This window comes from Pteropus alecto, unplaced genomic scaffold (genome assembly GCF_000325575.1).
Source record: "Pteropus alecto unplaced genomic scaffold, ASM32557v1 scaffold101, whole genome shotgun sequence".
NCBI classification, from domain to species: domain Eukaryota; kingdom Metazoa; phylum Chordata; class Mammalia; order Chiroptera; family Pteropodidae; genus Pteropus; species Pteropus alecto.
In genome coordinates this window covers 6,998,807-7,025,183 of record NW_006432945.1, presented here as the reverse complement: position 1 = coordinate 7,025,183, position 26,377 = coordinate 6,998,807, and the positions used below count along the sequence as shown (strand labels likewise).

At 35.1% G+C, this 26,377-nt stretch overlaps 2 protein-coding genes across 2 annotated transcripts in view; one reads left to right on the top strand and one right to left on the bottom strand.

Moving 5' to 3' along the window:
* The first annotated feature begins 493 nt into the window (after positions 1–493).
* RNF2 (ring finger protein 2) lies at positions 494–12,331 on the top strand. Its single transcript, XM_006907738.2, has 6 exons — positions 494–583; positions 4,047–4,207; positions 4,841–5,056; positions 8,780–9,052; positions 9,872–10,043; positions 10,344–12,331. Exons 1-6 carry the CDS (start codon positions 497–499, stop codon positions 10,443–10,445), a joined length of 1,011 nt encoding a protein of 336 aa, XP_006907800.1. The 5' UTR covers positions 494–496; the 3' UTR covers positions 10,446–12,331.
* A 6,772-nt stretch (positions 12,332–19,103) lies between these two features.
* The window catches only part of TRMT1L (tRNA methyltransferase 1 like), a 28,547-nt gene continuing 21,273 nt past the window's right edge, over positions 19,104–26,377 (bottom strand). The window contains exons 11-15 of the mRNA XM_006907737.2: positions 25,006–25,084; positions 22,858–23,024; positions 22,143–22,205; positions 20,640–20,766; positions 19,104–20,540 (exon numbers count right to left, since the gene is read on the bottom strand). Of these exons, the coding sequence (XP_006907799.1) occupies positions 20,288–20,540; positions 20,640–20,766; positions 22,143–22,205; positions 22,858–23,024; positions 25,006–25,084 (689 nt within the window). The 3' untranslated portion in view covers positions 19,104–20,287. The remainder of the gene's footprint in view (positions 20,541–20,639; positions 20,767–22,142; positions 22,206–22,857; positions 23,025–25,005; positions 25,085–26,377) is intronic.

Genomic DNA, 26,377 nt, shown 5'->3' with positions numbered 1-26,377 from the left:
ATAATACCTCAGCAGAATAGGTTCTGGTTAACCAGTTTCCCTGAGGGCAGGGCTTTTTAAGAAGTCTTCAGTGACCTAATCAGTGGTTTAAAGAACTATAAGGTAGATTTCTGTGTCTTTGGCAAAAGTTGGACTAGATGGCCATGCTGAAGAGTCTGAGATTTTCCTGATTTAGTTTGAAGTTGTATGACCATGAATTAAAAAAAAAAAAGTACTGTTTTGGGTTAAGACTGTTTTCTATACATTTGGTAATAAGTACTTTCTGTATATCAACTTTTTGGGCACTTAGAGATCGGCGATAGTCTCTTGCTCTCAACTAGCTCATATTTATAAGTAGAGGGAGTCTTGAGCTTTTCCTCTTTTTAAGTTTTTGAGAAGCCAGTGTGTAATTTCTATTTTTATTATTCTTAGGCTTTACAATTTCTAAAAATCAGTTTTGAGATTTACTTCCCTTTCAGATACTAACATTGTTTTTCTCTTCTTTTTATTCCTAGCAATGTCTCAGGCTGTGCAGACGAATGGAACTCAGCCATTAAGCAAAACATGGGAACTGAGTTTATACGAATTACAACGAACACCTCAGGTAATGTAGGCTAAGATAACTTAGGGGAAATATGAGACATGTAAACTGGGATACATTTTTAGAAAATAAAACTTGAAAGAACATAATAGTAATAACATTTATATACAAGCATTCCTGACTTGTATATATTTGGTTGACACTTTATTCATTGATTAAACAAATATTTTGAGTGTATACTCTGTACCAGGTCCTAAGACAGGCACTAGGTGATGTAGTGAATAAAACATGGAACCAGCCTTTAAGAGTTCATAGACATTAAACAAGCAAATATCTATGGAATTACATATTTGAGAGGTTGGGTAAAAGGAAAGTCCTCAGTGCCGTAATAAATAATGGTGGGGGGAACTAGGGAAGACTATTTTGAGAACGTAAAGATGAGAAAGACTAGGGGAAGAAGCGGGCTTGAAGGAGATAAGCATGCTTAAAACAACCTATTTTGAGTTTGAGATGCCTATGGATAGGCAGGCAGAGATGTTAACTAGGGGTCTGGACTAAATATAAAATTTTGGGGTTTGTCAGCACATTTTAAGCAATGTGAATGGAGAAGATAGCCTAGAGAGAGGAGCAGAACTGCATCCAGAGGCGCTTCAGCATTTAGCAGTTAAGTAACTGATGAGCCAGGAGAGGAGACAGAGTAGGAACAGCCAGAGAAAAATAAGAAAAAATGGGAGCTGGAGACAGGGAATTAAAATCTAAGATGAAATGTTTCAAGAAAGAGGTTGCAGATGAATAAGATGAGAATTACAAAAGCGTGCATTAGATTTGGCAGCATGTCCTTGGTGGCACTTGAGTAGATGGTGCTCCTGTGTTGAAGAGGGAAAAAGTGAAAATGCATAGGCAATTCTTCAGAGAAGTTTGGCTGTGCAGAGGAGCAGAGAAATGAAGCAAAAACTGGAAGGGAACATAGAATTGGGAAGTTTTAAATTTTGTTTTCTTTATAGGATGGGCGATAGAGTTGTGTTGACACCTGACACACACACCCCTCCCCACCAGCGCTAAGGTGCATCATTGTACATCTCTCTGCAGCAGCCCTATGGAGGTACTAAGCGAGGCTGGTTTAGTGAAGAGGGAGAGATTGCTGAAGCCTGAGAAAAACTAGAATAAGCCAAAAAGTGATATACTTGAGATGGTAGGAAGGAATGTACTTCTGATAGGAAGAGGCATCCTTCCTCCTTGTAGCAAGAAAGAAGATTTATCAAGATTTCATAGAGGGAAAATGAGAGCTCTCTCTTTTAATGAAATTTGAGGTAGGGTAATCTATGGAACGTTCCAGGAGAAAGAGGTCTGCAATTAGAAGAAAAGATACAGTGTACCAAAAGGAAAAGTGAGTTTGTTAGAGAAACGAGTTGCTGAGCAGTATTTAACACCCATTTGAGGCTGGTGAAATTTTTAGTGATACCCGTCTGGTTGTGAGATTCCCCCTCTCTTTCCCCCACAGTGCTACACACCTGTACAGATTTAGGCATGGAGAACATGGATGGTTGAGTTTATCCAAGGTTGGTATTTTGCTAGGCAAGTTCTTTCTAATTAGGAAGGGGAGGATAGACTTTTACTAGCTGAATCATCATCATACTCTGTTTCCTCATCTCTAAAATGGAGGTTATAATTCCTAAATCAAAAGTTCATGTACATATTTAAGATAAAATACAGAAAGTGCTTTATAATGAAATATATTATAATTATCTTGAAATATAATGGACACTTGATAATAGTGATAGTTATTATAAATGTAAATATATTTTACTCGAGTTCTTTATGAACAATATCTATAGTTTCTCTCTCTTTCCTGGTGGAGTCATCAGTCTTTGACCCTAATAAGAAAACAAGAATAATGGAGAGGCAGTGGAAACAGGAAGCAGCATTAACATATGGGAAGCCCTTATTTCTCCTTGCATCTTCCTTTTCAGTAGTCACCTACTAGACCTCTTTCCTCAATCCATAGGAGTCAGTGTTGGTGGCTTTAGAGCTAGGTAATTTTCTTCTCGATGCCACTTTGTGGGAAGGGTGGGGGTGGTGGGGGGGGACTTCTTCCTACATAGGAGTCACTGATCTCTTTGCAGCTGGGAGAGGTGCCCTGGAATTCTACACTGGAACTCCAGATGCGTTTCCTCACTGAAACATTTTTAGACAGGACAAGTAGAAATACTAATACTTGTTATCCTTCAGATGTACTATAGTTTAAATCAGTTTGTAGGTTAGCCCGACCACTTTGTTATAAAACTGCTTCTGTGGACCAGACTTTTTAAGATTCAAAAAGTGATTTTAAAATGAAATCCTGTTGAACTGTATATAAAATAGAGTATATATTGGAATCTTAAAATAATTTAATGGATGGTATGAAATGTATATTTTACAATAGTCTTTTATCAGCAGGACTGCGTTCTCAGACCTCCAGTGGATGCCTGAAATTATAGATAGTACCAAACCCTACATATGCTATGTTTTTCTTATATCTACCTATGATAAAGTTTTATTTAGGAATCAGGCAATTTCATGGATAGATTTGTTCTTACTATAGATCTTAGCGACCTCAGCATACAGTATTTTTTTCAATCCTAAGGAACAGTTATTAAGTTGAGAACTTTCACCTTTTCACTTAACGGAAGCACTTTATGGCTTCTCTGGCATATCGAAATTGTCAGCATCATTACTCTTGCACTTTGGGTCCATTATGAAGTTAAATCAGGGTGACTTGAACACAAGCACTGCGATACTGAGACACTTGATCTGATAACTGAGAGGGCTACCGCGTGACTAATGTGTGCCGTGTATACAGCAGCCATACGCTTGGCAAAGGGATGATTCGTGTCCCAAGTGGGAAGGGGGAGATGGCATGAGATTTCATCACATACTTAGAATGCTGCACTATTTAAAACTTCCGAATTTAGTTTTGGAACTTTCCATTTAATGTTGTCAGACTTAGTTGACTGCAGTTGACTACGGCTGATTGTAGTTGGGCGGGTGACTGAAATCTCAGAAAATGAAAGTGTGGATAAGGCGGGGGCTACTGTATTTCAGAATGGTGTGAATGTTGAAGACAGGAGCATTCTTAGGGTTCATTTAGCCCTAATTTTCTTATTTTGCAGGGTAAGAAAACAATTATTTAGACTCACATAACTAGTTAATATAGCTAGCACTGGAACCTAAGGCATCTGAGTCTGAATGCAATGTTTTTTGTTTTTTTTTTTATTATACCAGGCTAATTTACCATTAGTTGTCTTTAAAACATATTAATATGTTATCTTTAGCATTAAAATAAGAGCATTTATATAATGAGGTTGGGGGAGACAGGAGAATTGGGGGAAATTAAAGCTAAAACAAGATTGGCTGTGAATTGACAGTGGAAGTGGCTGGATGAAGGGTATGTTGATGTTCATTTTTGTCATCTTCAGTATTTGTATATTTGTACTTGCCCATAATAAAAAAATAGGTAGCATTTAATTTTAAGGAGACTCTTTTGTAGGAGGCAATAACGGATGGCTTGGAAATTGTGGTTTCACCTCGAAGTCTTCACAGTGAACTAATGTGCCCAATATGCTTGGATATGTTGAAGAACACCATGACTACAAAGGAGTGTTTACACCGTTTCTGTGCAGACTGCATTATCACGGCCCTCAGAAGTGGGTATGTTGAAATGTGTTATGCTAGATACTTAAATTGCACCGGGACAGTGCGTGCCCTGTGGGTTTTGAGTGCTCAGGTATTCATTTGAGAATTGGAAATTTTTCTGAAGTCTAGGTTTTAATTATTGGAGAATCTTTGTTTTGAAACAGTTGATTTTACACAATTTTAGAAGCTTTAGAAGATGAGTATTTGAGGAAATTACAAAGAATAAAGCCATGGTTTTACCACTTCTTAAGTATATAAAATAATATTTATGTGCTGTTTTAATAAGAGAATCGATAACATATAAAGTAATATATATTAGTCAGTAGGTTTTTCTTATATGACATGGATATCAGAAAGGGGAAATTTATATCAGGAAAGAATAAATTTCTATGTCTAAAATGGTTATATATAAATTATCATTCTGAAGTATTTTTCTCTATTGGAAAGTAGTATAGAATGTCTGCAGTTTCCAAAATTTTGCTTACCCACTAGTCAGATTTTCAAGAACGTTTAGGTTAATTAGTTTAAATTTCTGTGGCTTAGTAAAGGTATTAGAATAAAGATGATAACTATCTAGAAACTAGATATTTTTGTCTTTAGCCTGAAGATACTGGAATTGTTTACATTTTTTTCTCTTTTTTTATTTAGCAATAAAGAATGTCCTACCTGTCGGAAAAAGCTAGTTTCTAAAAGATCACTAAGGCCAGACCCAAACTTCGATGCACTCATCAGCAAAATTTATCCAAGTCGTGATGAGTATGAAGCTCATCAAGAGAGAGTATTAGCCAGGATCAACAAGCACAACAATCAGCAAGCACTCAGTCACAGCATTGAGGAGGGGCTGAAAATACAGGCCCTGAACAGGTATATGGGAAAGAAGGTTTTAGAGGGTGGCCATTTTTCTGAATATTTTATTTAATGTCACATTTACTTAACAGCCTCCGTTTTTCAAAAGACAAAGTACAAAAACAAATCGTAATTCTGCATGGCTATATTTTCATGCAGGTGCAGTCTATGGCTCCAGGTATAATATATGCCTCTAGGTATAATAGGTGTTCTCTTTAAAATACTAGAACTTTTAAAAGCCTTCTCTCATACCCACTTCTCTCTGCACTTCCCTGCCATTCTGTTTCTCCTCGTTATAGCATAACTTCTTGAAAGAGCTGTCTTTGCTCACTGTCTCTCTCCTTCTCCCATTCCCTTTCGAACCTTCTGTGGTCAGGCTTTCACCTTCACCCCGACCCACGTATCATCTTCTTCATAGTTACCGGTGATATTCACATTGTAAATTCTAATTGTTGATTCGCAGACCCCATCTTAGCATTTGACAAATTTATTTTCCTTTAAATAGTTTTTTTCAGCTGGCTTTCAGGAGGCCATATTTTCCAGGTTCCGTTTGTATGTGATTAGCTGTTTCTTAAACTTGCTATGTCCAGTACAGAACTTTTTTGTTCTTACCCTCTCCCTGTCTTCATTCTTGATCATTTCAGTTGATGGCGGCTCCATCTTTCCACCAACTTTAGCAAAAAACTTTGGAGTCACCCTTAACATCTCTCCTTTTTTCTCACATTATGTATTCCAATCTGTGAATAAATATATTTTATCTTTCTCCATAATATATCCAGATTGGTCTAGGCCACTGTCATCTTCCATTTGAAGTACTGAAAAAGCCTCCTGATTGGTGTTTCTGCCTTCCGTGCTTACCCCCACGGAGTCTGTTTTCAGCACAGCAAATAGCCAGAGTGATTCTGTTAAACTGAAAGTCAGATCATGGTTCTCCTTTGCTTCAAAGTCTCTAATAGCTTCTGTTCACATTCAGGTTAAAAGGCTTTAATGAAGGCTTCCATAATCTAGCTACCTTCTACCTGCATTCTGTTTTCCTCTCTTCCTCTCTGACGTCTCTTAATATATTCTCAAGAAGAGTCGTTTTCCAAAGTAGGAGATGTCAGTAGAGCCCCATCCATACCTAGTCGTTCTCACCTTGTCTGAACATCAGAATGACTTGGGCGTCAGGTAATACCCTAGAGTCTCTGGGTCCAGGCATCAGTATTCGTAAGATTCCAAGAGTGGTTTTAAAGTACAACCTGTAGCCACTGGCTGAGAGGTTAAAAGATGGGCTCCATTCTCACTATATTAAACTGATTTACAATTCTGTATAGCAAAGTAAAATAAGGCATTAAATATTGAATATTTATTTTAAAAGATTTATACAATCCTAAGAGTTGGAGGGACTTTAATGGTTATTCAACTTAGCCTTTTACTGGGAGAGAGAATCCCCATTGCAGAATCCTATAGCTAGTTCTTCGGTTTTGCTTGAACATTTCTTGTGGATGGGAGTATGTGGTAAGAGCTCCTTTCGCTTGCTGACAGCTTTATTACAGCTTCCTTACTTTCTTTCAAACTCACCAAGCTTCGGCTTCAGGGCCTTTGTACTTAACTGTTCTCTCTCTCAGGAACCCTCCTCTTCAAGATAATCCACAGGGCACCCTTTCTCACTTTCTTCAGGTGTCTGTTACGTTCCTGTCTTTCACCTTAGGACTCCAAACTTTCTTGCCTTCCCTGCCTCAATTTTCTCCACGGCACTTATCTCTGATATGTATGTGTTATCTGCCGCACTAGTATAATATAAGCCCTAAGAGGGTAGAGACTGCCAGAATTATTGATTCTTATAATACTAGGACATGGAACCATGTTTGGCTTAAAGTAGCTGCTCAGTTAATGTTTTTGAATGCATGATTTTTTTTTTTTTTTAAAGTTTTTCCTTTGTATTGAAATAACAGTCTCTTGTGCAACAGTCTTGGGTTTGTCTTTGTCAAAATACTTAAGTTGAATTCTACATTTATTTTAGATTCTGCTTCTGTCTGCTAGTTCTTCAAATAATTTCCCATAGACACACCTTATTATATGCACTTTTAAAGGTTAAATATTCACAGTCCTGATTTATTATAGTTCTTCATGTGACATCCAAGTTTGTTGGTATAATTCTTGAAATGCTACCTCTAGAACAATGTGTAGTATTATAGATATGATTTGATAAATGCAGGATATAATAGGCTATTGATCTCCATTATCTGAACATTATTCTATGAAAGCTGCCTGAAATAAATTAATCGAGCTCTGCAACCTCAAACCGTTTTGGGGAAGAAGTGTGGGATAAAAATAAATACATTAGGACAGGTAACCATGTCAGATCACTTTATAGTCGGCTGAAACAACTTTTCTTTTGCTTTAGTTTTAGGTTTTAGACAATATATAAGTATAGTCCTCACAGTTTGTTTTGTTACCTTGGCCTGTTTATACTTTCTTAATTCTGATAAAACTCACATAACATAAAATTTAGCATAACCATTTTTAAGTATAAGTTCACTAGTGTAAGTACATTCACATTGTTGTACAACCAATTTCTAGAACTTTTCATCTTATAAAACTAAAACTCTGTACCTATAAATCCACAATAATTCCACATTTCCTCCTCCCCTCAGCTCCTGGTAATCACTATTCTGCTTTCTGTTTCTATAAATTTGACTACTTTGAATACTTTAGTTTAATCCTGCGGTATTTGTCTTTTTGTGACTGGCTTATTTCACTTAGCATGTCTTCAAAGTTCATTTATATTGTAGCATTTGCAGGATTTTCTTTTTAAGGCTGAATAATATTGCATTATATGTATTCTTATCTTTTTGAATCATAGTTTTATTATTTAACATATTAGTCATCTTGCCTAAGCAGTGGGCTGTTATTTCCTTGTTCTGGCAATAAACATGTAATAATTACACTGTTTTTAGAAGTGCATGTTCTTCTTCTATGTTTCTTTTTCATCATTTACCCCTTCTTGTATATACAGGTAGAAAAAGGAGTGGTGTGGTTGAAAGAATGTGTATCACATCCTAGTTCTAGTTCTGTCACTTACTGGCTTAACCATGGGCCTTACACCTGTTTCTTCCATTTTCTCAATTATAAAATGATGATAATGCCTTGACTGTTGTTTTATTGAGTAAGATATATGTGCAAAGCACCTTGCCCAGCTATTTGTATTTAGAGTTTAGCTTGTTAGATTGCTGTTTCCATATCCATGCTCCTTATTTACATACCACCTCATTTGCCTCATTAACATAATTTTGCATTGCATTAGCAGGCTTCGGGTGAGGTCAGCAAGGAGGGATTGCTTACCATTCCTCTTAAATTTTGTTTCAGTAAGAATTTCTAATTAAAGAGGCATAAATATCTTCCCTCAGAACTTTTAAATATTCTTATCTGAATCATGCCTTTATTTAGATTTAAAATCTCAAAGAGGTATCAAAATGTAAATAAGGATTGCCAATAATTCTTATAGTCAATAAAGAAAATTATTAAGTGAATATAAATATTTGTTTAAGTTATTTAAATGGTTGTCTCTGTGTGAGTGGGGTTCTCTAGGACCTTTCAGGGACATGTGGGAAATCCATTATCCAACTTGGAGCAAATTCAGTACTCAAGATTTTCTTTTAGAACTCTATTAAAGCTCAGTAAACATGCTTCAAAATTGATTCATTGAAAAGGCCTAAGTGTAAATTTTCTGCAACTTTTTTTTTTTTCCCCATTAACTAGATTACAGCGAGGCAAGAAACAACAGATTGAGAATGGTAGTGGAGCAGAAGACAATGGTGACAGTTCTCACTGTAGTAATGCATCCACACACAGCAATCAGGAAGCAGGACCTAGTAACAAACGGACCAAAACATCTGACGATTCCGGGCTTGAGCTTGATAATAACAATGCAACAGTGGCAATTGACCCAGTAATGGATGGTGCTAGTGAAATCGAGTTAGTATTTAGGCCTCATCCCACACTTATGGAAAAAGATGACAGTGCACAGACAAGGTAAGTGTGTGGGTTAGTTTTAGATTATCCACATTCAGAAAATTTAACGGGAGTTTAAAGCCAATTTTGCATAAGAAATAAAAGCAATGTTTGTCATCCCATTGAATGCTAGGGCTCATTTGGTTATTCTGGCTGTCTAGGTGGTTTCCTTTTTCATGTGCTTCCCACCCACAGTTGTATATCTGAAAGGAATGAGCCTCCTAGGTAGACGAGGAAAAGGAATCATTTAAATTTTTGACATTGATACTAGTGTACCAATAGGCTCTAAAATTTATTCCTGCAAGATGACTCCTTCACCACTGTACCTTCTCATACTGCCTGCCCATGAGTGCAGATAAGCATCAAATATTTGTTCAGTGAGTGCGTGATGTGTACCATGCTTTAAAAAGAAGATCCCAAGATTAGCACTTTTCTGTTCAGTCTTAAAAATCAGAAAATCGATGAATTCTTAGACAATAAGAAATTTGCTCATATTCTTACTATTCTTGGTGTAGGCAGCAGAACTTTGGTCATTGGGGTTGAGGGATATGTTCTTTTCCTCAGTACTGTTTTTACTGAGTACTCGTATATTTGTTTGATTTTTTTGTCATATTTTATGGATGGTGAGGTAGGTGGCCTGGTAGATAAAATAGTGAGCATGTACTTTCCCCTCTTCTGTACCTTTCAATACGAAATTACTAGATAATAGAGGAATAAATTTCTGATACTATTTTTGTTAACAGTCGACATATTTACATTTTATAGAAATGTTTTCTATAACCTTGAGTACATTTTCATCGTTGATCTAGAAATTAAATTTTTAATGATTTATTTTTTCAGATACATAAAGACTTCAGGTAATGCCACTGTCGATCATTTATCGAAGTACCTGGCTGTGAGGTTAGCTTTAGAAGAACTTCGAAGCAAAGGAGAATCCAACCAGATGAACCTTGATACAGCCAGCGAGAAGCAGTATACCATTTACATAGCAACCGCCAGCGGGCAGTTCACTGTGAGTATTTAAAATAATAGGCTGTTCAGACCGGGAACGCATTGGCCATCTGAGGTTGGCCAGTGGTGGGTGGGGTGGGGCCTAATAACATGGTGCAGGACAGGACCTTGCGAACCCCTGAGAGAGAGAACAGAGTGGTTAAACTTCTTGATACCTCTTATGTGTTCTTTTACAAATAGTGTAAGCGGCAAGAAGTTTATCCTGAGATTTTTTTTTTTTAAGGTGGACTTTTATGTTTGTTCCATCTCACTATTATTGTGCTTTGAGCAGTTTTCATAATTCTTTCTTTTTTTGTTTTAGGTATTAAATGGCTCTTTTTCTTTGGAATTGGTCAGTGAGAAATACTGGAAAGTGAACAAACCCATGGAACTTTATTATGCACCCACAAAGGAGCACAAATGAGCTTTTACTAAAACCAATTCTAAGAATGAACTTTTTTATAGCCTATTTCTTTATTATTAAAGATGTATCGTCATTACTTTTATGGACAGAATCTTGGATATGTTGTTCAGTTTTCTTCCTGAGCCAGACTCGTTTACACTATTAGAATCTTTCCCCTTAATTTAAGATTTCCTTTTTGGAAGGGACTACAATTGTTTAGTACTTTTCTTTCCTTTAAAAAATATATCTAAGTTGTATGTCTTCACAAAGTATGGTTCCATTTGGAGCACCCTTTGACCCAGGAATTTTTCATAGTTCAGTATTCTTAAGATTCAGTTGGCCATCCTTTTCCCTCCCCTCAAGAGTTTAGGCCTTACAGAATGTTAATAATATGTATTTTGACTTTTTTTCCTGGAGTCTTGTATATTTATAGTTTTCTATATAAGCTGTAGTATCTTCATGAAGACCAAGGCTCAAATTTACTGTGCTTAAAAAAATTCTCATAGGATTATTATTTTCATGGTATTTTCTTCCATAATATCTCATTTTAACAAAAGGTTCTTTATGAACTTAGTGTCCATTGTCATGCAATGTTATTTTTTTTTTTTTTTCCATTTTTCCCCCGCTGTAATTTTGGAATTTATGATCCTGGGAAAGAGAATCAAACAAAATCTCAAGTTCTATGAGAACTTGGTTCATTTACAGATTTCACTGAAGAAAGAAATATTATATTGGTCTTGTGTAGTCTTCAAGTGTATATTTGAAGAGGTCTTTCTTCGCATTAGTTCTCCTGTCACTTCAGTTCTTCTATTATGTGTTTGATGTTTTTTTCCTATTAAAATACCAGAGATATGGAGATATTTTGCACTTTAGCCTTGATGAAAAGTACAAGATATGTTCAGAGCTTCCCTAATTCTTTTTTTGTTAGCTACGTAAGTTAAGAATAATATGGCACATAGAACTAATAGCAGGAAAAAAAAAGTTTGCTTCTGTTTGGAAAGTGTGTTAAGCATTTCGTGTTGCCATATATCAGTTTATAAAATTTGGTGCTCTGCTAATTACACTCTAAAGAAGCAAGTTAGTGGAGCTCGAGCCCTGCCTTGGCATGTAGTAAAAGATAATTCTGTAGGAAAAATGTCAAGCCAGTTAGGTAAAAGTCATTCTGCTCTTCTTAGTTTTATACTGAGGGATAGTGTTTGGCATTTGGACCCAGAAGGCTTTATGATGACAGGTCAGAAATAAGATGGACTTGTGTGTTATTTTTCATCCCTGTCCTGATTTCAGGTATGTTTCCAAGTTTATATTACAGTATTGCATTGAGAAATAAACCCTAAAGGGTTTTTGCCATGGGGGGACTAGTCCTCTCGAACCATTGTAACTAAAGCCTGTCTATTCATTATAACTATTTATCTGTCATTTTTGACAGATTGGGGCCAGCTTGACGTTTTAAATTCTTCAGTCCAATATGAAAATTTAGAGGCTTATTCAGGTTTTTACCATTTTATTAAAAATACTTAAAATCTGTTTTTACAGGTTTTTTTTTTGGTAATCTGTGCCATGAAATTTGAAAACCACCAAAAACCAAGGGAAATTTTGTATTCAATTCCTTTTCTGGTGTAATATTAAGTTGTATAGATTATTGATGCATGTCCACTCAATATAACCCTGGTTTTGTGATATAACTGTTTAGAGTTTATTGGTGACATTAGATTAGTAGTTGCATTAAATAACTAAATTCCCATTGTGATTATTGAAATTTTGTCTTTAAGCAAAAAGTTATTTGTGAATATAAGCTTTGTGCTTAGAGAATGTATGTATCAGTCACTATGGGAGGATGTAAACTCTACATCATTAGTGATTTCATTGGACGTGTAATCCTTTGCAAAATATAAGTATTTGAGCATCAATGTAGTGTTGTGTGTGTGTGCGCGCATGTGTATGTTTTGGGTGGGAGGGTACTTTTGTTCATCGCCACCAACCAAGATTTCATAAAGTATTATCCGAGAATTCTGTAACCACCATCTCAACTGAGGAACAAAGGTCACTGAATGTGGTGAGGGCCTTTGGATACATCGTCATTTTAAAATTTATTGTAAAATACAATTAAATTTACCATTTTAACCATTTTTAAGCATACAATTCATTGGCATTAAATGCATTCACAATATTGTGTAACCACCACCACTATTTCCAGAATTTTTTTATTACCATAAACTCTATACCCATTTAACAGTAATTCCCCATTTCCTCTTTGTACCCCAGCCCCTGGTAACCTCTATTCTATTTTCTCTTTGAATTTGACTAATTTTAGGTACCGTATGTAAGTGGAATCAATTCAATATTTGTTCTTTGTGTCTATCTCATTTCACGTAGCATGATGTTTTCAAGTATCATTCATGTTGTAACATGTATCAGAATTTCATTCCTTTTTATGGCCGAATATTTCATTGTATGTATATACACATTTCGTTTATTCATCTGTTGATGGACACTTAGATTGATGGACACTTTTTGCTATTGTGAATAATGCTACTCTGAACATTTTTGTATACATATCTGTTTGAGTTCCTACTTTAATTCTTCTCAGTATATACCAAGGAGTGAAATTGTTGGGTCATATGATAATTCTGTGTTTAATTTTTCGAAGAACCCCAAACTGTTTTCCAAGGTGGCTATACAATTTTACATTCCCACCAGCAAAGTATTCCAGGTTTTCTACATCCTCACCAACAGCTTGCTTTTTTTTTTTTTTTTTTGAATAGCTATCGTAATGGGTGTAAAGTGTTATTTTATTGTGGCTTTCATTTGCATTTCCCTAATGGTTTGCTATGCCAAGCATCTTTTCATGTATGTATTGGCCATTGTATATCTTCTGTGGAGAAATATCTAGTTCAATCTTTTACCCATTTTTAATGGTGGTGTTTTTTTTTGTTGTAGGAGTTCTTTATATATTCTGGATATTAATACATTATCAGATATGTGATTTGCAAACATTATTTTTTTATTCTGTGGCTTGCCTTTTTACTTTCTATAGTGTCCTTTGCACAAAAGTTTTAAATTTAGTGAAGTTCAGTTTGCCTATATTTTGTTGTTGTTGCCTGTGGTTTTGGTGTCATATCCAAATACAATGTCATGATTTTCCGTTTGCCTATATTTTGTTGTTGTTGCCTGTGGTTTTATAGTTTTAGTTTTTACTTTTAGGTCTTTGATCCCTTTTGAGTATTGTATTTGTTGAAAGGTAAGGATTCAACATATAGACATCCAGTTTTCCCAGCATCTTTTGTTGAAAAGATGCCCTTCTGCCTTGGATTGTCTTGGCAGCCTCACTCAAAAATTAATTGACCTTATATGTGAGGGTTTATTTCTGGGCTCTGTTAACGACTGTACTTTTGCCAGTATGATACTATTTGTTATTGTAGCTTTGTAATATAGCTTTATGCATCATTTTAAATCCTCTGAACCTTGTGAGAAAGACAGTATTTCCTTTGTATATTTGAGAAAACTGAGACTCAGGATTCTTAGATAACTGAACATGAAATAATTGAAATGCCAGATGAGAAAAGGAGTCATCTTAAAATCCTCATTACATACCTACTTGTGCAGGGCTGTATGCATCTCAAGAAAAAAAGAAAGGAGGTACTAATCTAACCTGTGGCAGAACTTGAGGCTCTGTATGCAGGAAGTGAAGGCTAAGGCAGAGTTGTAAACTTCATGTTGGCATGTTGAAGGGATGTCCCAGCACATTCACAGAGCACTTCATCAAGCCTGGGAGAGTTATTGTTTCAAGGCATTTAAGGAATTTTCTGTCCAACCATTTGCTGACTTTTAAGCTAACAAAGCAGAATATAGAGGTCACACAGCAAAGAATGCTGACTTTACAGAATTAGTCCAGGAAGTTCACTAATCAAACAGCAAACACCACCCACACCAAGGATTTGAAGGGATTCTTTTGTCCAGATGTGCCACATTATAGTATTTTAAATGTCTAGTTTTCAGCAAATTTACAAGACATACAAAGAAATAGGAAAGTATATTTAAGCCCCAGATGTTGGGCTTAATTAAACAAAGACTTAAATCAGCTTTTAAAAACATGTTCAAAGAACTAAAACCATGTCTTAAAACTAAAATGTGAAAGGTCTTTCATCAAGTAGAGAATAAAAATAGGTAAAAATTATAAGAGAACCAAATAGAAATTTTGGATTGGAAAAATACAGTAAATGAAATAAATTCAATAGTAAGGCTAAGCAGATTTGAAATATAGAATGAACATAGGCCAATTGAAAGTACCTACCAGAAAAAGGAACGAAGGAGGGGCGGGAAACCTACAGAGACCTATGGGACACCATCAAGTGTGTTAACATGCATAATGTGAGTCCCAGAAGGAGAAGAAGTAAAGGGGCATGAAGTGTATTTGAAGAAATAATTGCCCAAAATTTCAAAATTTGGTGAAAAACGATCTGTACATCTAAGAAGCCCAACAGACGCTTCCAAGACACATTTTTGGATGCAGAAAGACAAAAGTGATACAAGGGATCTTGGGTTGGATTAACAACTCGCTTCTCTTGAGAAGTCTTTCAGGCCAGGCGGTAATGAATGGCATTCAAAGTGCTGAAAGGAAAAGGCAGTGAACCAAGAATTCTAGAGGCAACAACATTATTTCTCAAAAATGGAAGGTACTAAGACATTTCTACATAAAACAAAACAAATTTGTCAGTGGCAGGGAGTCTTAGGCAGAAATGAAAGGACATAAAGGACATTAGGTGGTAACATAAACCCACACAAAAATAAGGAGCACTGGTTAACAACATAGATTTATTAGTGTGAGCTTGGACTATTATAACGAAATGCCATAGACGGGGTGGCTTGAACAGCTCATTTATTTTTCATTGTTCTGGAGTTTGGGAGTCCAAGATTAAGGTTTGGGTAGATTTGGTTCCTGGTGAGGATCCTCTTCCTGGTTTGCACACAGCTGCCCTTCTCAATGTTTCTTCATGTGGCAGACGAGAGTGTTCTGGCTACTTTCACTTTTTATAAGGACACCCTCATGACCCCATCTAAACTGATTATCTCCCATAGGCTCAGTCTCCCAATACCATCACATTAGGGGTTAGGGCTACAACATAATGGATTTGGCAGGGATGCAAACATTCACTCCATAACAGTACTTTTGTTTGTACTTCTGATTTAAAAGAAAACTACATGAAGTAATAAATATAAAACTGTTGAATGGCCTATAATATATAAGTATAATTTTTATGGCAATAGCATAGAACATCGAGGAGGGAATGGAGCTATATTGGAGCAGCAAAGGTTTTGTAATCTATTGAAATTAGGTTTGTATTAATCTGAACTAGATTATTTTAAATTAGGATGTTAATCTCTAGCACAGCCACAAGGAAATAATTCCAAAAAAAAAAAACAAAAACAAACATGAAAGAAACAAGGAAATTAAAGTAGTATATGAGAAAATAACGTTTAACACAAAAGCCTGTAATGGAAGTATAGAGAAAGACATAATAGAAATCAGCAAACTAACGTATAAATCCTGTTACCATTAATTACATTCGATGGTAATGGACTAAACACTACAATAAAAGGCAAATATTGGCAGAGTGGACTAAAAACAATGCAGGTACATATTGTCCATATGAAGCATTAGTTTCAAAAAAAATTGAAAGCAGAAGAATGGAAAAATATACCAACAAACTAAAAGAAAAGCAAAGTAGCTATTAGACTTTAAGGCATACCGTACCCTAATTGTGGTGTAACCTTGGCCAAGTGTCTTAGTTCCTTAACCCCATTAGCAGTGTCCTAAGATGAAGGGGTTGGTGGTGTCTATAGTCCTTTCCATCTCTGAAACACAAATACTTTAGCTTTGAAAGTATGCAATAAAATATGGGATTGGGCACACTTAAGATAATACATTCTTACCAAACGTATTAAGATTTTCAAGTCGTAACTGAATACTGAGATCTGGAGTTTAATGGGTTTTTATTCAAAGTTGTAGTTTGCAAAGATTTTGCTATCAAAAATAATTCTGGGAAAATCTTGGCCATAGAAAGTGGGAATGAAGCTGAGTTAGTGTTTTGTGCATATGAATAGGTTATTGAGTACGAAGTATACTGGTTAAGAGGGTTTCAGATATGGAAAAAGTAAAGTAGGCCAGTAGTTAACTATTTTTGTAATAATTCTATTCCAGAAGTTTCTATGGGACTGCCTGTGGTCAAAGTTTATAATTAAACTTTTATGTATGTCTTTATTTCCCATAATAAAGTAGATCACCAAGTGACTGAAAGCATGAGCACTGAAGTCAGCCTGGGGTTGGATCCTAGCTCTTTAATTTCAGAATGGCTTTGGATAAATGAGTTAATTTCATTTAGACATACAATAGATTATATAATATAGGTAAAGACAACACTGTGTAGTGCTAAATCTCACACTTCCTAAGAAATGTTTTTACTTGGCAAGTTTTGTTCTCTGGCCTACGTGATCTGAAAATAGGTTGAAGTTTGCAGTTTGGGGATAACTCATATTTACAATGTACTCACATTTTAAAGTTAACAGTCTTATCCACTCTTGAGAACTAGGAAAGGATCCATGGGTTAGAAGAAGGGTTCCAAGCAGAGTGGGAAAAGGGTGGCAGCAGAGAAAGGGATCAAATGGCCATGGATGATAAGGTATGGTAGACAAATGTAGATATTGGCTTTTACTTTTTATTGATGGTTCTGCCTTTGTAAACTCTTCTTGGGCTTTGTGAATTCCTTTCCCTAATGAGGGAGAGTCAGTCTCCATGTGGAGACTGAAATTGTGAGAGATTCGCTTTTCTGGCCTCTCCTATAGCTTTAAGGCTGAGATAGATGGAAAAGAAAGTTTGATCTTGTAAATCAGCAGTTTGCTATCTTGTCAGGTCTCTTAAGTGAGAGAAACTGGTCAAGAGAGTGGCATTCTGAGAATTGGATTAAGAGTTTTGGAAAAATTTGGACGAATCAGTATCCTAAATCTTTACCTCCAGTGAGCTTCGCTTAAAGTGGAAGAACCCCCTTAGATGTTTTTGCTTTGGCCGACGATCCCTTAATAACCTCACTCAGGTAGTTACCTTGCAAAAAACAGTTCACTGCTTTATCCCTACAATTAATCCCTCGTCTCCAGGACAGATAGTCAGATCCCAGTATGTTCTGAGAGACAAATACAAAGTGCATCCTGAGAGAGCGCAGAGTGCTGGATCTTGAAGGAACTTAATTTAAAGTGTATTCCAACTATCGATATGGGTACACTTATTCCAGAGAGTCTGTCTCATTTTGTCAGCTTGCACAGCTGGGTGTGGTTCTATATACTTGGTTGAAGTTTTGACTCAGCATAAATTGGAAGTGAGATGCTAGAAATGCCTTGATACAATATAGAGAAAGGAAATCAGAGACTTAGAAGAGGAGTGTTGGAGTGGAATTATGTGTGATCTGCTCAGCCATCTTCCTACTATATCCCGCAGAAGAGCCCAATTGACTATTTAAGGCATTGAGAAACACACAGGTGAACAGAGAATTAGCATCCTGAAAAGCTTTACAGTATAGTCTGACAAAGGGATATTTTTTGGCCTTGGCTACTTGATTATGTGACCCAAATGCCCCAAGTGGTTCTATTTGATTTATGTAACTGAAAACTATAGGTCTGACTTGAGCCACTGTAGTAGTCACGATCCCTTATCCATTTCCCAGGTTGGATTTAGCTCACGCCCTTTGAGAAAGGACCCTGCCATAACATCACAAGTTTGTGTCATGTATGTCCCTCTTAGCATTCTCCAAAGTAACCTGTGGCCATTTACCACAGCAGCTATGCAATGAGGAAAGAAATTCGTAGATCTTTTGGGATTACTAACTGGCCTCGTTTAATTCCTGGAAATCAGAACATCATGTATTTATTCAGAGTAGAGTCTGATAGATGGAGTTTTTACCCAAATCCTTAGTTCCTTCTCCCATTTCCTGAGTATGTGGTGGGAGTATTAATTAGCAACTAGCGAAGTCAACACACCGGTTTCCTGATTGGAGTAAGAATTGGTTTCTTGTGTTTACTATTTCTTGTGTTTAACAGAGGGATACAACTGATGTTATTTTATGTCCCAAATTACTGCTGTTACAGGAACAAGGTGCTAATGTAGAATCAGATGGAATTTTAAAACTATTTTCCTCTTTAGGTTGATAGAGTCCTTTAACAGAGTTCCACACTGCTTCCTACCAAACTCTTCAGGAAGTCTGCCTGTATATGTGAAATTAATACAGATAAACATCTATTTAAAATAACAGTAATTTATATAATTGTTATCAAATTAGGCTCCTGGCATAAAACTCAGCTTCATCAATGATCAAAATATGCCATGCTGATAAGCATTTAGAAAAATTTGAGACTGTTACTGAATTTAACAATATATACTAAATCGGAAGGTCCAAATATTAATTTGCCTTTGGATTTATAGTAATTTTTCTTTTAACCTATGCAAACAAAAAAGTAACAACTTTTATTTCTTTTTGTGCGCATTTCTGAGTTATAATTTTAATTGGCAAGAATTATAGTTTGTTTATGTTCATCATAGAAGCTAACTTGCACTTCATCTATTCATTTATTTTACTAAAATCAATGATTCCATTAATTGGAGCAAAGAAAAAACATCCTCCTAGGACCATGTTGTAATAATAGAAAGAGATTTCTTTTATTTCTGCCAAATAATCTATGTAGATGTAATACCTCACTCCTTGGATTTTTGTATATGTCATGGCAGTGATTTCTTTTTTTATGTAGTATATTTAAAATCTCGTAACTCCATCTACCAAGCTTAATGATTATAAAGTTATTTCCTCTAACAGATACTTTAGGGTAAATATGTATTAAATCCTTGAGACAAAAATCTAAACTTTATACTAAATCCTTTCACCCAAACTCATAATTCAGATGAAGCAAGAACAGTATTTATTACTGGAAACAAAAACTTTTTTTCCAACTAATTTTCATTGTTATGTTAGCTTGGGCTACTTACACAAAAAATCAGTACACACACACCCCAAAAAAAAACAAAAACAAAAACAAAACCCTACAAAAGAAAGAAACACCCTGAAAACAAAAAATCCTTACTTCGTAGGTTCATAAGGTAACAAGTTTAAATCTGAGGTAGCACAACCAGGCAAATGAAAATGGTACGTGCATTAACTGAGGCACTTGAGATCACCCAATTTGTTTAATTTATAACAAAATCTCTACTTGAGAATTTCAGTGCTTGCAAACAATTACAACAATGGTCTCATTTTTCTTTGACAAAATCTTACTTTGAAGTTTAGTCACCTAGACCTTAAACTTACCAGAAAAATATATTTTTATCTCAGGCAAGTATTTAATTTCTCAAAAGCCAGTAATAAAAGATCAATGTGGGATAGGTATGATTTCTTAAAATCAGGATTATATTTTAGCTTCGTAATTGTGAAATACGTTAGTGACCTGAAAGGACACTGTTCTTCCAATTCTATTCAGGGCAGTTTAAGTACAGATGTGATTACGAATAGTAAAGAATGGCTTCTATAACATAAAATTCCAAACACTTTGCATGTAAAAATTTTTTGAGTTATTAAACAGTAGGGTGATCTCAGTCATAAACTTGACTTCATATGAAATGTTTTCTTTAAAATTTTAAGTTTTCTTTAAGAAAAACTTGAAAAGCGTAGCTTCCAAACCAGCTTAAAATTAGAAACTGCTAATTTATTGAATGAAAACAGTACTGTTTTTATTTTTACACCACTGAGTTGAAAGAATAGAAAAGAACTACAGTTGGTATAGAGAACAATTAGGCCATCTATACAGACATCTGCAAATAAAGTCTACATTTACCATCTTCTGCAACCACTTGCTTCTGCTTTGTCATTCACTGACATTTCAACCCTGTCAGTTACTGTATCTTCGGATGCTGACTGGACATGGCCCTCTGACTGTCCTCCAGTGTAGGTGGGGGTGCTGTACTTTAAAAGGATAGATTTAAACTGCATCAGGGGTGCATCTGTACGAACACCCATTGGGTCAAAATGAGTTCGGCTTACTCGAAAGCCTGCTTGAGAAAGATAGCACAGAAACTTTTTTAACCTGCAACAAGGAAAAGAAAAAAAGAAGTTGTATTTTTATTTAAATCACAGTGTTATTAAAATATAAAATATATACGTTGCCATTTGCTGGCTATCTTACTTTGGCATATTCATCCCTTTAATGCTGTGTCTGTGGATGTTGTAATAAAAGGGAGGATGTTCAGTACTGACATCAGTCTTTTGCTTCTTGGCTAAATTTGTGATTGTTTCATTACCTTTTCTCTTTCCTGAAACATATACAAACAAAGTTAGCATTCTCTTAAAAATTCCAATCCAAATACTTTTATAACTATTTGCTATCTCAAGTCTGAATCCTCTGACATACCATTTCAACTTATCTATCTGATCTTAATTTTTAAGAGAACTTTTTATTATAAGAATATTTATTCTTGATATTTTCACTGTCCTTCAGTGATGTAATTTTTAACCGCTGAGTCAGAACTTACTTTCTACCTTCAATTTCAAGTCTCAACTCTATTATCTGTAGAAAACTTTTTATGAATTCTAGGCCAATCACCTCACAGATTTCATTACTGTCAATACTATAAGTTCGTCATTTTTCCTTTTATTGTTTCATGTATGTAGATCTATGTATGTAAATCCTTTCTTCCCAGGTTATAGTCTACGTTCCTCGGGATAATGTCCTTCCACTCTTATATCTACCCTGTACTGAATGCCAGTATTTGGTACATCATAGGTATTCAATGAACACAAAACATGGCCAAGGTTACACAACAAACCGCACAAAGAAGTAGAATGATACTCTAAATCTAAAGTTCTTTATAGCATACTATAATGCCTTTTTCTTCCCTTCAATAAAGAAATTAAGTAGAATTAACCATTTTAAGTGATTTGAATGTTAGCAAAATCGTTGCACATGCCAAATGAACATGACTTAAAGCATGCAGTAGTCATTAAACAACATGCTATTAACAGGAGTTAAGGTTTTCTTGTCTTTGAAGAGCAACACTAAAATGTTAACCAACTAATACACGATTACAGGTTATAATTATAATCCTCTGCTCTTTCAACTTTAACACTCTTCTTTTTACCTGTATTCAAAACATTTAGAATCTAAAGTTGTCTTTAGGTTCTAATATCTGATATAAATCTGTTATAAATCTTACACCCTTTTGATAGGAATTTTCAATGCCCAATACAACTATATTTTAAAGTATGTATATATTCCAAATTATAAGAAAGGCTATATAATAAATTCTTATGGCTAGAGAATAGGTCTTCAATGGAATTGCTGTATATATGCTGAGAAAGTTTGAAAAAATAAAATTTAATCTTAACACTATAAACTTATCAAATATAATTTGATCTTATTTTGGTTCACATGGTTCTTCAAGATCTTCTAGTTCTTTCAAAGCGATCACCATATATTAGAGATGTGAACAAAGTACGTGTTAATAGAAATTTTGAACTTAGCAAATGCCAGATAAACAAGTTTTATTATAATTATGTTGTCAATATAATATGATAAAAGTGCATTTTGAAATAGGCTACCAAAACAGTCTCATCTCTTCCTACCTTTGTGCCACCTTTTTGCACAGATACACACATAGGTACATACACCCACACACATATCCGTACATACCTTGTGCAGTGTAATTATCTGTTGTGGTATCATCTGTAGTTTTAATAAATACACCATATTCTTCTAAAATTAAAAAATGGGAATCACAAAATATTTTACAGAATGACATTACATAACGATTCGAAGTTTAAATAAAAGCTTACTAAATTACAGCCACATTCTTCCTATGAATATATACATATTACAGACTGGCAAAAACAGGGCAAGAACTACATTTTTAAGTCTATAGTAGCTGCTGTTTCTAATGACTTACGAGAAACGCTAGGATGTCTAATAGACCCACCATTAGGTCAACAATCAGACAAAACTACAAAAGCCTATTTTTACTAAAGAGAAAACAAAGGAGAAAAAAATCTAGCTTCTGTGTCTCAATAGATATTACCAAAAATTTTGGCCATACTACTCTCAGAATTACCTAAGGTTTCTATTTCTAGAAAGCAGATATAGGGTAGTAAAACCACAACAGACTTTCAGTAGTTTTAATCTACTAAAATTAGAATATATATATCTTAATAAAATTATTATTCATTTCAGGTTTTGACTATAAACCTGAAGAAAACTACGCAATTAAAAATAAGTTAACCAAATGATTAGACTCATTACAGGGGATTTAAAACACATTTCTTATAATTTTATTGCTTTTGAATATAACATCAAATAAAGATAAAGGCATATTTTTGATACTCAATATGTAAGCTAGTATTCAATTAGCTACCTTGCTTGTTGAGATTTGATGGTGCATGAACTGAAAACTGACTTTGAGGAGTACACTCGGACTCAAAAATCAGTGTCTTTATTAGGGGCTGAATGTCATCTAAACCATGGTGAAGAGATTCAAATAGCATTCTTTTAAGAAATCCTGTATTGAAGAGAGAACTTGACCTGAAAATATATATAGAGAGAGAGAATGGGATGTGAGAAATGTTTATTTTCTTAAAGTAAGTCTTCATCATTTAACCACAACTAAGATAATTACAGGATAGATTAAATACTACAATTAAAAAACCATGATTTAATTTAAAATTGTTTATTTTCTATTCCCCCATACCTTTTATCATGTTGGTTCTCTAAACTAGTGGGATTAATCAAGGAAATTTCATTCACAGTAAATCAAGAATTTATTGAGCCTTCATAAGGTGTACAGTCTTACAGTACATAGAGGTGTGGAGAATATATCAAAATAAAAATTACAACGCTTACCCTATAAAAATAAGCCCACAAATCTATAGATGGGGACATAATGTAATGCAGAGGTTTGTATAATGCATATTCCTCTCAGTAATAGTATTATTCCAGTGTGTATATGGTAGAGTGGGGCAGGATAGGAGGAGATAAATGAGAATTACATGTGGTGGTGGTAGTGTTGTTAAAAAATTGCCCATGGGTAAGTCTGATGTGCTTTCCTTTTAATTTGAGAATCACTGGTATGTACAGAATATGAAATTCTGAGCCAGATAAACCTAGATTCCCACCCTGGCTCTCCCATTTAGTAGCTATGTAATCTTGAGTAATTATTGCTTTTGAGTATCATGTTCCTCCTCAAAACGGAAACGAAAACCTCTCACAGACCTGTTACGGGAATTATTCGAGGTAGCACATGTAAAATCTCTAGTACAAAGAATATCCTTAATGAATGGTAGCTATTAGTGTTAGCAAATATATGTGAAAAGATATGTGATTTTAAAGTGTCAAATTAGTGATACTCATTAAGCTAAAGCCTAAGCCTGAAATAGGTTGACATGTTACAACAAAATGGCAAGCCCACTGTTAGATTTATTAAAAGAGAATTCAGAAATAATTTGGGTTGAAGCACAAAGAGACTTCAAAGAGGACACAGAATTTGAATTGGAGGTGGGGAAGCGGGAAGAGATTCTGAATGAGGGTAAAGACATGACCGTGGCTTTGAGTGAAGAAATCCTAAGCCATGGTTGAGAACTCAGTCCTGGGAGTGAGAAAACCTGGGTTCTTGCTCTACCTGACCTACTAACTAAATTTGTGGGGGTCAGTTTTAGCTAGCACTTAAAAACACTGTGCTATAATTTTCTCATCTGTAAAATGAGAGAGTTGAATTAGATCTTCCTTCTGGGTCCAGCAACCTGTTGAGAATAGTTTCCCCAGTTCTGAGATCGGTGAGTGATATCAACATGTAGCAGACCATACAGGTAAGCAAGTACTAGAAGGCAAGGCTGGCTAGGCCATTCTTTATCTAAAGGTATTTACATACGATAAAGATAAAATAACGGGCATCAGCACAAACATTTACCATTTGAGTTCATTTTTAGTTTTAGTAGATGGTTAAACCTTGACCTTGTAAATTAATGAAGTGGAAATCTGCAATGATTCTTGTCACGATGTTGTTAGGACTCTCTAGTTATTAACGATGCAAAAGCACACATACATTCAAAATCTGCAGTTGGGTCCCATCTAAACAACTTTACCTAAAACAAAGTGGACATTTACTTTCATATGCCCTTCTTACTTAAAACCGATTTCTTGAAGAGCTTTTATATTAGTTGACTCTTCTATAAAAAGTTATTGTTATCACTTTACAATCACACCCCAGTTCTATAATTATCTTCTGAAAAAAGCCTCATTCTTACTGTTCAGAAATGAATTAGTTTGCATATCAGCCAGGCTTCTCTTTAATTCCACTGCCTCTAAGCACTGTCAAACTTGAAAGAATGATATAGAAAAATGTGAAAACAAAATGCCTAAGGTCCACAGTGGTAAAAGTCATCATTATTTGCCTAGACTTAAAAAAACAATCAAAATTTGTTTCTGTTACTACCACACATCATCGAAAGTCAGTAATCAAATCAATACATAAATCAATTCTGAATGTTTATTATGCTTGGGCACATACCATAGAGGTCCAAGTTCTATTGCTGTCTTTCCAGGCATGCTTCCATGACAGTTACAAGGCAACTGTCTATACGGGTTTTCTGTGAAAAAAGATAATAGAGAAATCAAAGGAGAAAGGACAATTAAATAGTAGTAACTGTTATATTAATAATAATCTGCAGCTACTATATACTGAGGATCTACTATGTGCCAGGTATTGTGCTAAGTATTTTTATGCATTTAAAATTTCTAATCCTTACAACTCTGAAGTAAAATCTCAATTACACAGATCAGAGGATTAAAACTTGAAAGACTGTAGAAATCCATGTCAAACAGCTTATTAGAGGCATAACTTTTACTAAATTTTAGTCGACACATGAAATAATGTAAGTAGGAGAAAATCTTGTAAAGTCTTCAAGTATCTGTATTTTAAAATTAATTGATAGGGGTATAATTTACATGCAATAAAATGTATACATTTTATGTGAAAAGGTTGATGAATTTTGACAAATATATATACCCATATAACCAATAACCTATCAAAATAAAAGTCATTTCTCATAAGTTAACTTCTGCAACTGGGAAGAAAATATTCTCTAGGCCCAATTTGAATTGGAGGTGAATTAATCAGCTCCAAAATGTTGGCTAGAAGAATCTAATTCAGTTTAAAGAGTAATGAGAAGCCTGATACAATCACAAGGTAATTGGAGAGGTAGTAGCACTATTCTTACTTTCCAAAATGGAGCAATATTCTACTATGAACTTTTCAGTTCACTTAAGGTCTAGAACAGTCATTTTAAATCAGACTCTCTTCAACTAACTTCCCCCAGGTTATTCCTGGGTGGATCACTCACTTTCTTGGAATGGCCTTAGCTGATCAATCTAAATATATCTAGAACCCAAGACTAAGGTGGTAGAGACATAGGACTATAATGCAAATTAATGGTATAATGCAGTTGTGAGATCTTTTGGATTACTTAAAGGCTCCCGTCACTGTTTTACCTAGGTTTACTTTTCAGTATTTAAGCTAAAGGAAGGTGTGGTTATCATCAATATTAGCTTTGTTGAGAACTATGTTCCCTAAACATTATATGAATATATTCTAGAAGCCTTCCTGGAGCCATTAAATAACTCAATTACAAATACTATAAGCAGTATTACCCAAATGAGGGCAATTTAACATTTGTTTCTGTCAGTTACAACCATTTACCCCAGGCAGGAAGGCAGCACACACCCGAATTTATATTAGTCTGTTTCTTGATGCACTTTGCTCCCATCATACAAACCTGTGTCTTTTCCCAAGTCCCTTGCCTAATATTTCTTAGTGTTGGGTCAGCACCAGCAAATTCCCTGAGGGGTCAGGGCTATCATTTCCGGTTAGAAATTATATCATT

Coding starts and splice junctions, on each gene's coding strand:
- RNF2 (XM_006907738.2), top strand. CDS start 497: ATGTCTCAGGCTGTGCAGACGAATGGAACTCAGCCATTAAGCAAAACA. Junction 584..4,046: donor AATTACAACGAACACCTCAG/GTAATGTAGGCT, acceptor ACTCTTTTGTAG/GAGGCAATAACGGATGGCTT. Junction 10,044..10,343: donor CCGCCAGCGGGCAGTTCACT/GTGAGTATTTAA, acceptor TTTTTGTTTTAG/GTATTAAATGGCTCTTTTTC.